The sequence below is a fragment of the Echinops telfairi genome, unplaced genomic scaffold (genome assembly GCF_000313985.2).
Source record: "Echinops telfairi isolate 266 unplaced genomic scaffold, ASM31398v2 ScPeMD7_3533;HRSCAF=4204_0, whole genome shotgun sequence".
Lineage (NCBI taxonomy): Eukaryota > Metazoa > Chordata > Mammalia > Afrosoricida > Tenrecidae > Echinops > Echinops telfairi.
In genome coordinates this window covers 13010093-13020813 of record NW_022107431.1, presented here as the reverse complement: position 1 = coordinate 13020813, position 10721 = coordinate 13010093, and the positions used below count along the sequence as shown (strand labels likewise).

Genomic DNA, 10721 nt, shown 5'->3' with positions numbered 1-10721 from the left:
CCGGGTGGACTGAGTCTAGTGGAGAACAGGGCCTTGGGCTATGTTTTCATTTGCTTTTAAGATGGAACATGAAGTGAAAATGTAACGTATTAGTTTCAGAAGTGGGAAGGGCAAGGGAGCGTTTAACCTGCTAGGAGTGCCTCAGTGGGAGCGGAGTGGGTGGTGGGGTGGGACACACGTTGGGCTGCTGACAGCAAGGTCAGCGGTTTGAATCCACCAGCGGCTCCGAGGGGGAAAGATGAGGCTTTCTGCCTCTGTAACGATTTGCAGCCTCAGAAACCCACAGGGGCAGTTCTGCTCTGCCCTTTAGGGTCGCTATAGGTCAGTATCGACTTCATGGCTGTGAGATTTGTTGCTGTTGGTGGCTTAGGAGCCTCCCAGGGCTGTGGTTTCTTGGCCCTTGTGTGGGGGTGTGCTGCTATCTGCCTGTGTTGGGGGGCTATGGCAGGTGCTGTGGCTGTTGGTGCTCTGGAATGCCGTCGCCAGCCCCCATCGTGAAGGATGGACAGGACAGAGAGGAACCTTTCACCTCTGCGTCACACCATGCCCGTGTGCATGGGAACAGTCCTGAGCCCCTGGGGTGAGGCCAGCCTCAGCGCCAAAGAGGACGATTCGGCCATTCTGTCCATCTTGCCCCATCAAGGATGACGTCCCAGGGAGAGACCATCGTTGACTTCCTGCTGGTGGTGACGGGCCGGCTGTGACTCACTACAGCACTTTCACCAACTCAGCCCAAGACAAAGCTAGGCCGGCCGCCCGCTGCAGCTGTGGGGCCAGGTTCCCTGTGTTTTGAGAGAATGATGGCTTTTGTCAGGGCCAGGCAGGGCATTCTGGCCTCTGGTGCACCTGCCACACTGCCGAATCAGACGTGTCATGGGCAGCGCTTTGCTCTGGGAACCCTTGCCTCTTCCAGTGGTTTCCAGAGAACCTTTGTTTTCTGTGTGTTAAACTTGCAGGGAGCCGGATGTGAAACCCCGACTGATGGACGGAATGTTCTCCCATTTCTGTTTTCCAGGAGCATTCGGTTCATGGACCCCGTTCCTACGTGGGTTCTGGGGGTGCTGCCTCACCTTGCAGACCATGTGAAGGCTGCTGACCACTGACCTCCCTCAGAGCAGACCGTCCCCGAGGTAAACCCAGCTGAGGCGGGCTGTGCCTTCAGCCGGGTGCCGTGGCTCCTTAACAGCCAGACCACAGGTTTCATGATTCAGCCCAGTGACTTGGGGTTGAAAACCTTCAGAACCGTCACCACAGGGAAGTCGGATCTGCTTGACTATCGTGGCTGGATGCTCCTTGGCATTCAAAACAAAGCCTAAAACAAAAGTAAAACTTGCTAAATTTATTCAGGGACTAATTGAAATCATCCTCTCTCTCACGCTTGTTTAAGCTAGTGAGAGAGTCGTTAGAATAAAAAGGAAAGGGGGGAAAAAAAACAACAGAGGGTGGAATTTGAACTGAACCTCACTTTGAGCGTGGCTTCGTAGAGAGGCTCACTGAGTTGGGGCATCCAAAGAGAGGAAAGGATCTAATGCTGTTTCCTTGGGTCTCTGCCGTCTAACAAGCCGGCTTGAGTGTTGTTCCTGCTCCTCGTGGTCTCAACTGAGGGACCCTTGAAGGGTTCAGCAAAGCCCGAGACGATTGGCTCACGAAGAAGGCGGCGTTCTCCCTCGCAGCCTCGCTTTTGAGGACCCCCCAGCCCGTGTCTGCTGGGTGGTTAGGTTTCTGGACTGGGTTTACCTCCGTTCTTTGCTTCGCATGCTGGAAGAATTCATGCAGCAGAAGCAAGTTTTGTAATCTGAGTGACTTTAATAAAGGAAAGGGAGAGTTTCAGGTATTACAGTCTCAACACCACGTGGAGAGAATACAGAAATGGGGAGGGTGAAATCCACACGTGTGGAGTTGGGGGATCCCTGGAGGCCAGGAGGAGGTAGGGGGGCGCCCCAGAGGGCCTGCAGGCGTTGACGCACCCCACTCTGCCTGCAGCTGAACAGGAGCAGAGTAAAGAGAGCTTGACGTTCCGGCAGCCTGCTCTTATTCCCTCCTGCCCCACTGTCTGGGGCAGGGGCCGTGGTTGAGGGCACTGGCTGATCTTACTGGCTGCTTTTAAGCACACCTGCGTGATGTCAGGGGCCTAGGTGGATTAAGGCTTAGGTTTCTCCTGTGCTTAGGGGACGTAGTCTGCACATGCTCAGTTTGGATCTTCCCATAGGTGTCCAGTTAGTGTGCCTGAATAGGTGTCCAGTTAGTGTGCCTGATCTCTTTCCAGTGCCTGCATTGGGACCCTCTGCAGGCATTGGGGAGGCGACCCCCTTTGTTCCTCATCTAGCATCCTGATAGGGTCTCGAGGCGTTATACACGAGCAAGACGCTTCCTTTCTCTTTGGTCGTCATGGTAACTGTATCTCTCTGGTTGCTGGAAAGAGTCCCACCCAAACCCAAAGCCAAACTCTCTGGCACCGAAGTGATGCCGACTCACAGCGACTCCGTAGGACAGGGGAGAACTGGCCCTGGGGGAGCCTGGGACTGTACCTCTTTATGGGGGCGCAGGGCCTGTCGTTCTCCCAAGGAGCAGCTGGAGGCTTCGAACTGCCGACCTTGTGGTTGGCAGCCCACACAGGCCAGAAGGTTGGCAGTTCGAGGTCACCCAGAGGCCAGGAGTCCTCCTGCCGAGAAGCCAGCATTGCAGACGCTGTGGTGACAGGCCTCCCACGACGTGGACGGGTTTGCCAGGAGCAGGAGCCGAGTGCCGGCAGCCACTGGCGATGTCTTTTCGTTTTAAATCCTTGGGAACTCAGTGTGTGCAGGCGGATGGGGTAAGGCTAGTTTCTCCTCGGGTTTTCCTCTTTCAGAACCCCTCATTCAAGCCCTCACACCACCAAGGTGTACGTGAGTCTGGACCTTCAACCGATTCTGTTCCGATTCGCTTTCTCAGTTCGAACCTTGCAACAATCCACGTGCTAAAAATAAAAACCCAGGGAGGGTGTGGGGTTGTCTGAGAGGCCAGTGGTCGGGCTTCGCAGCTAGGAGAACCACGTCCAGGCGAGCCTGTGTGCCCTGCCCGTAAGAAGTCACTTCCTTCGCAAAGGGTGAACGACATTCGTTTTCAGAAAGTCCTGTTGTCACGGCCTAGTAGCCCTGATGGTGGGCGTGGTGGTTCTAACCACAATATGAGCAGTTTGAAGCCACCAGCCAGCTGCTCGGGAGAAAGACGGGCTTCCTGCTTTGGTTAACAGTTACAGTCTCAGAAACTCACAGGGGCAGTGTCTACCCTGCCCGGTACCTAGGCTTGCTCTGAGTCAGAATGGACCAGCCGGCGGTGAGTCCTTGGGTCATCACGGAATGCCTGACTGCTGTCTCCCTTCTTATTTTAGGTAACGATGGGGAACTCCGAGAGCCAGTACACCCTCCAGGGCTCTAAAAACCACAGCAATCCTGTTCCTGGTGCTAAGCAGAAGCCCTGCTCGCTGAAGATCCGCAGCCTCCACGCCAAAGACGAGAAGTTGCTGCATGGGTGGGCCCCCGGAGGCAGCGGCGCCAGCTACAAGTCCAGGTCCCTGGCCCGCAGCTGCCTCTCTCACTTCAAGACCAACCAGCCTTATGCCTCCAGACTTGGTGCCCCCACCTGCAAAGTGCCCAACGGCCTGGGCTACGCCAAGCACTGGGCCAACACTGCAGGGAAGGACTCCCAGGGCGACCCAGTGGCCTTCCCGGCCGACAGTGGCTTCCACTGCATTGGCCACCAGCCTGCGGAGAAGCCCCTGGCCTCTCGAGACTGCAATGGTCACCTCCTCACCTGCTACGGGAAGCGGGAGATCGAGGCTGCCACCCCACCTGGTGAAGATCGGAAGAGCCCCAAGGTACTGATCAAAACCCTGGGAAAGCTGGACGGGTGTCTTAGAGTTGAGTTCCACAATGGTGCCCACCAGGGCAGAGTGCCTGCGCAGGACACCGGGGAGCCAGTGCAGCTGCTGCGCTACTCACCCACCACCGGGTCGGGTGCCCCCCACGTGCCCTTGTCCCCAGGAAGCCCCGAGGATCCCCCAGCCGAGCCCTGCCTCTCAACCACGGACTCGTGCCTGCGGTCCAGCAAAGGCAGCTCGCTGAGCTCCGAGTCGTCCTGGTATGACTCTCCCTGGGGCATCATCGGGGACATGAGTGAGGCAGAGGGTGCCTTCCAGGGCCCCGACACCCCAGACCCCAACCTGCACCCCGGCTTCCCAGCAAGTGATGCCAAAAAGCCATTCAGCCAAAGTGCGTCCCTGTCCTCGCTGCGAGACCTGTACCGGGACCCCGTGGCCCTGCGGGGCCTCTCAGAGGAGTGCATCGCCCCCCACGCCAGCCTCAGCACCCGCAGCGCCTTTGCATCCGACATGAACGTGCCGTCCCGCGTGGAGCATGCCAGCCCCTGCCAGTACAGCTCCTTCACACTGCCCTGCCGCAAGTCCAAAGCCTTAACAGAGGACACGTCCAAGAAGGACACCCTGAAATCCCGCATGCGGCGCTTCAGCGACTGGACTGGGAGCCTCTCGCGCAAGAAAAGGAAGCTGCAGGTGGGTGCACGTTAGCGTGTAAGAGGGAAGAGGGTTGGCTATCGTCCCTGGGCACCCAGCCCAGGGCTGGCAAGTTGATTGGGGTCTCCGGCAAGTTGATTGGGGTCTCCTCATGACCAGGTAGGATGGAGGCCAGCTGTTTCCAAGGCTGTAGATTCTTACAGGAGCAGGAAGTATCATGTTTCCCAAGGAGCAGCTCATGGATTCTAACCGCTGACCTTGTGGTTAGCAGCCAAAGGTGTAACCCACTACACCACCAGGGGAACCCTGGCTTCCGCACTGCTTCCCCAGAACCTAACCCCTTGGCGGCGGTGAGTGCGGTCTGATGGTAGGGTGGAGCCATTGTGAAGTGTCGCGGAGTCTGTTTGGACACACAGCAACCCTGTGCACAATGGAACAGAACAGTGCCAGGGCTGGCGCCAGCCTCCCCATCGTTCCTGTGCTCGAGCCCATTGTTGAAGCCACCGTCGCCGCTGGTGGGTCCCAGCTGCCTGCCTTCCAGTTGGCAGCCGAGTGTGTTCACTGCTGAGCCTGAGAGCTCCTTGGAGACCCTGTGGGGCACTTATGCTCTGCCCTGCAGTCTTGCTCTGGGGCGTGACCCGCTTGATGGACATGGGTTTGGTGGTTATGGTAGATTTCCCGAGGCTGTGCCTGGTTGGAAACCCCTCTGAATTGATTGCATCAGGATCATTCAGACGGTCAACCTTTTTGTGGTAAGAAGTGGCCCAGGGAAGCGGCTTGCTGGTTTTGCTCCTGGTCTCACACTCGGTAACCTCCGCACTGAGATGGAACCATGGCCAGCGCTGTGCCGCCTCCTTTGGCCAAACCTGCATCTGCCTCTCAGGACTGAAGGTGAGGATGGGGCTTAGGGCCTTAAAAATGAATTCAGTGCGTGGTGGCACAGAGCTGCTGTTAATGTAGGCACCAAATACATACTCTGGGACACACACACACACACACACACACACACACACACACACACGTGTGCCCTCAGGGCTCCAGAAGTCATCCTACAATGGAGGGTCATTTTGTTTTGAGTTTTTAGAACCATGGTATAAGGAGAGTCATTCCTTTTTATTTTTTTAAAATTTAAATCAATTTATTGTGGGCTCATACAACTCTTATCGCAATACATACATATATACATCTATTGCATCAAGCACATTTGTACATTTGTTGCCCCCATCATTCTCAAAACATTTGCTTTCCATTTGGGCCCTTGGAATCAGCTCCTCATTTTTATTCCCTCCCTCCCTGCTTCCCCCTCCCCATAAACCCTTGATAATTTATAAATTATTATTATTTTGTCATGTTTTATACTGTCCGACATCTCCCTTCACCCACTTTTCTGTTGTCCATCCCCCAGGGAGGAGGTTATATGTAGATCCTTGTCATCGGTTCCCCCTTTCTACCCTACCCTCCCTTCACCCTCCTAGTATTGCCCTCTCAGCACTGGTCCTGAAGGATCATCTGTCCTGGATTCCCTGTGTTTCCAGTTCCTATCTGTACCAGTGTCCATCCTCTGGTCTAGCCAGACTTGTAAGGTAGAATTGGGATCATGATAGTGGGGGTGGGGGAGCCTTTAGGAACTAGAGGAAAGTTGTGTGTTTCATCGATGAGAGCCGCTCCCTCTTTAGAGGGGCTCCAAACAGTTCCTGAGTAGTCAGTGAAACACCATACTCAACGGAGAAGGACGACCACGCTGTTCAGAAAAGCTACAGAGAGCAGGTGATGGAGAGGTTATCTGTCTGATGCCGGAGAACTCCTTGTACTGACTTGAGCTGAGGTGAGAAGTAAGAGGTCTAGGCCCTTCCTGGTTAAGTTCTCAGTTGTATCCATCAGGACAGACAAGGTCATGGTGAAGCAACAGAAAGTCCTCCTCTGGCTGAGCGTGGATGAACAGAAGTGATTTCTCACTTGCACTACGTCTTTATCATTAGTCAGCTCTTCTGCCTTGCGCTCGCTCTGGGACCCCAGACTGCTGGAACAGCTACCCTTGGGAACATTGAAAACCTTGGGGGGTGCAGAGAAGGAAGCCCCTGGTGGGGCTGTGGGGTGAGGGTTGTTAGACTGCTCACCGCAAGACCTGTGATTCAAATCCACCAGCCGCCCTGAGGGAGGAAGATGAGGCTGTCTGCTCCTGTAAAGATTGGCTGCTGCTCTTCTTAGTGGCATAGCGACCCAGCGCACTACAGAACAAAACACTGCACGGCCCTGCCCCATCCTCGGTCCTCCCTGTGCCTGAGCCCATGGCTGCTGCCATTGTGTCAAGTCAGGAAAGATCTTACAGCCTTGTACACCCTCTGAAGGAATAGTGGTTCCATGCTGGGTGGCCAGCCACAGGGTCCGTAGTTTGAAACCACCAGCGCCCCCTTGGGAGAAAGAGCAGGACTTTCTGTTCCTGTGAAGAATCGGAAATTCACAGGGGGCAGCTCTGTCTTATCGCGTAGGGTCTCTGTAGTCGGAATGGAGTCTGTGGAGGTGGGTGTCTCACTGTGAGTCGCAGTCCACTTGACGGCCATGGGTTTGATTTTTGGTTTGGGTGGCAGAGGGGAAAAGAACACGTGTGTGGGCTTTTTACGCTTCCACTTAGAAGTGACCCCCGTCCTTCTGCTCACCGGTATCGGCCAAAGCCAGGCATGTGGCCTTGCTCACCTTCAAGGGAGGAGGGTTGGTCAAGTGCTTTCTCCCCTTGTGTCTAGAGGAGGACTGGCAATACTTGGTGGGTGGCCCTAAAGGCCAGAACAGATATAGAACTCACTGCCATCGAGTTGATACCTACTCATAGCGACCTTGAGGCAGGGTAGAACTGACCCTGTGGGTTTCTGAGACTGTAACTGTTTACAGGAGTAGAAAGTCTCATCTTCCAAGGAGTGGCTGGTGGATTTGAACTGCTAGCCTGTGGTTGGCAGCCCAACATGCCAGGGCTCTTTGAACAGATAGAAGGCATCTTCCTTGCCGTCCAGTGGTTTTTATTCATTAGGATCTTATTGGGCCGAGCTGACCTGCCTGATAAGGTTTCCAAGGGTGTATGTCATCTGGGGGCAAACAGACTCCTCATCTTTCCCCCAGGGCACTGCTGCCGGCTTTGAACTGCTGCCCTTTCAGTTAGCAGCCAAGCACTTAACAATGACCCCACCAGGGCTCTTGGGTGGAGAGCTCCGACACCCTGAACATGTCGCCCCAGTGAGTGTGCACCCACACGGCTCTTGGAAGGTGCTCTGGAGAGGACACCCTCGGCAGCAGTGGCCCTGCTCTGTGTCAGAGGAAACCCCGAGTGTGCGGAATGACACGGTGTGAGTTAGGGTCTCCCCCTGGAGCCTGGGGAATGGTCAGCAACGTGTCTTTAGCGGTCAAGTCCCGTTAGCCACTGCTCATGACCATCTAACTCGTGCCGAGGGAGAGCTCACTCTTGGTGCATGTCGATGACGCGGCCCCGGTTTCACGCCAGCCTATGAAAAGACCCTAAAAAGTAGTCCCTGGCTACCAGAATTCCCTGTTTCTAGGAAGCGGTAGAACTTCATCAGAGTCTGGGAAGTGTCTGGCTGCGTCTAAGATTCAGTGCTAGAAGGCCACTCTTGCTCATTTGTTAAGGAGGAAAAGTCTTGCCTTGGTGTCGGGCCGAATGTTTAAAAGTTAGCACCGCTGTTTGGCAAATGGGGTTCTTTACTCCCATGAAGAGTGCCCATCTTGGAAGCCCACAGGGGCAGTTATTCCCTGCCCTGCGGGGTCGCCATGAATTAAAATGGACTTGGTAGCAGTGAGGCTTTCTCGCTCTTTATCTTTTTTGGGGGGTTGTGTGTAGGTCAAGGGGCTCAAGCATTGGAACAATTGGGAGGATGGCGCAGGGCTGTGTGGTGTTTTGTCCTGGTTCATATGGTCACTATGGGCCGAGACTGACTCGATGACACCTCACCACAGCAGCACCAGGGGTCAGCTCTCATTTGGGCGCTTCTGTGCCCTTCTCTGACCTCATGTGGCTTTTTTAGAAATGGTCCGTTGTGATGATTGCTGGTGTTAGGGGTGACCCCAGTGTGTTTGGGCCTGTGAGTCAGAGAGTCTTGGTAAGAGCTGAAATCATGCTCATTTCACCCTGGTGGAGTTTTTGTAGAAACACACACACCCTCTTAAGCTATTTGGGAAGTTTCCTGTTTCAGTGACTCACAGTAGCTCAGGAGCTAGGCTTAGTTTGTTGCATAAGCTCCAGCATATAAATAAATATCACTCGGGGGACGCAGTGTAAACACAAGTGGGGAATAATATTTTCATTAGTGATTGCTGTGTTGGGGTGCCCTGGTGTGTCGCCCCTGGGCACTTGGCAGCAATCTTCGGTTGCCTGGTGGTTGAAAACACAGCGAGTCACTGCCGCTTCATTTCCAGATGACAATGCTAAAAACCAAATACACCCCCCAAAACCTTTCTCAGAGTCCACCATTCAAGATAAGGCCTCCTTGGATTGGTGTTCCCTGACTCAGCTTCCCTGTCTGTCATGTGTGTGCCAGTGGACAAGAGAGTCCTGTGTCCTGCCCAGTAGCCCTGGGGCATGTGACACTCTGCAGTGTGCTTAACAATCCCAACTGGGTGACTGTCCCTGAAGGGGCATGTTTGCAAGGTCAGGTCAGTGAATTTTGCCCTCTTAGCCCTTGCCCCCCCCCCCCTTTCTTTAAAATGTTATTGTAAATTAGGTGGGGCTTAACATTTCGGATCATCAACTGCGCCCCCCCCTTTCTTTAAAATGTTATTGTAAATTAGGTGGGGCTTAACATTTCGGATCATCAACTTCGTATCCAACAGTTGAAACGGCTCATCAAAAGCCCCAGTAATTTACCCTTCCCCCACTCCTTGATTTCTCTTCTCTCCTTGTGGACCACTGTCTTCTATCACACCCACCACCATCTTCCACGACTCAGATCCACAGTCTGACCCGTGGCTTTATCTTCCCTCCTTACCCCACCCCCCAACCCCCACCTTGGCGGCACCCACCCCCCTTAAGTGTGTTCCCTTTGTGTGAATGTCTTTAGGAGGATCAAGTCCTGTTGTGTACCTCTCGTTTCTGCTCTGTTATTTATCAACACGTGGCCCGGATGAAGACTGATTTAGTGTTCTTGAAGGACTTAAGCTTCTAATCTGGACTCTGGACCAGGCCCTTCCGGGTTTCCCCCTCTTCGCATGATCCCCCGTGTCAGCATGGGGTGCGTTTTGTCCTGAAAGGGGCACCATTCATTGAAAAAGATGAGCTTCCCTGAAAGGGGCCCGTGTCTGACTCTGTGACTGGTAATGGTTAGCAGTAAGCAGCGTCCCGTCCCGGGCATCTGTAGTGCCTAGAATAAGATCGGCTTTCAAATCAGAGGACAGGAGGGAGTGAACGACAGCACAGTGATTATGAAGCAAAGCTGCAGTTACTGCCCAGGACTGGGGGCTCGGAGGTGTGTGGCTTTAGTGTCTGCACTGGGAACCGCAGTGTTAGTGAGCCCCTCCTCTCGACATGGGCAGCAGGCTAGTCTGTATCATACCTACCAGGGGTGGAAGAGGCATTTACCGTATTCACCAGGGTGAGGGGAAGTGAGGGTGCCAATCCCAGCTTTCCACCGCAAGCTCCTAGAGCCAGTGATGGACTAATTGAGTTAAAAATGATCCCTGAAATGGAAATCCCTCCACCTGACTCACAACAAAAAATTCATTTAAAGAATAGACAAGAGACTAGGCTTAGGGTTACGCCTAGGATTTAGGGTGTTAGGGTTAGAGTTCTGTTTAGGCCAAGGCTAGGGCTAGGATTAGGGCTAGGGCTAGGTTTAGGAGTATGGGTAGGACTAGGGGTCTAAATTGAGGGCTAGGACTAGGATTATGGCTTCTATTAGGTCTCAGTTTATAGTGAGGGTGAAGGTCAGTGTTAGGGTTATATTTAAGGTTTGAGAAAATGTTAGGGTTAGTGTTAAGGATGGGGATAGGTTTAGGGTTCAGAATTCGGTGAGGGATATGTCTAGAGCAAGTCAAAATCAAAAACAAACAACCTGCATGAAAACAGACCCCCAGAACCCGGTGTTTCTGCAGGACATGCCAATTCACAGTTATGAAGAAATAGAATTCTCGACATTTTCAACAGCCTATTTATGTTAGTTTGGGTAAACTAGGGAAACAAATCTACAGAAACTCACATGTATAAGAGGGAGTT

General features: G+C 53.7%; 1 protein-coding gene across 1 annotated transcript in view; it reads left to right on the top strand.

The window, feature by feature from the left end:
- Positions 1–1025: 1025 nt before the first annotated feature.
- Positions 1026–10721, top strand: part of TIAM2 (TIAM Rac1 associated GEF 2) — a 150391-nt gene continuing 140695 nt past the window's right edge. The window contains exons 1-2 of the mRNA XM_045294337.1: positions 1026–1130; positions 3371–4549. Of these exons, the coding sequence (XP_045150272.1) occupies positions 3377–4549 (1173 nt within the window). The 5' untranslated portion in view covers positions 1026–1130; positions 3371–3376. The remainder of the gene's footprint in view (positions 1131–3370; positions 4550–10721) is intronic.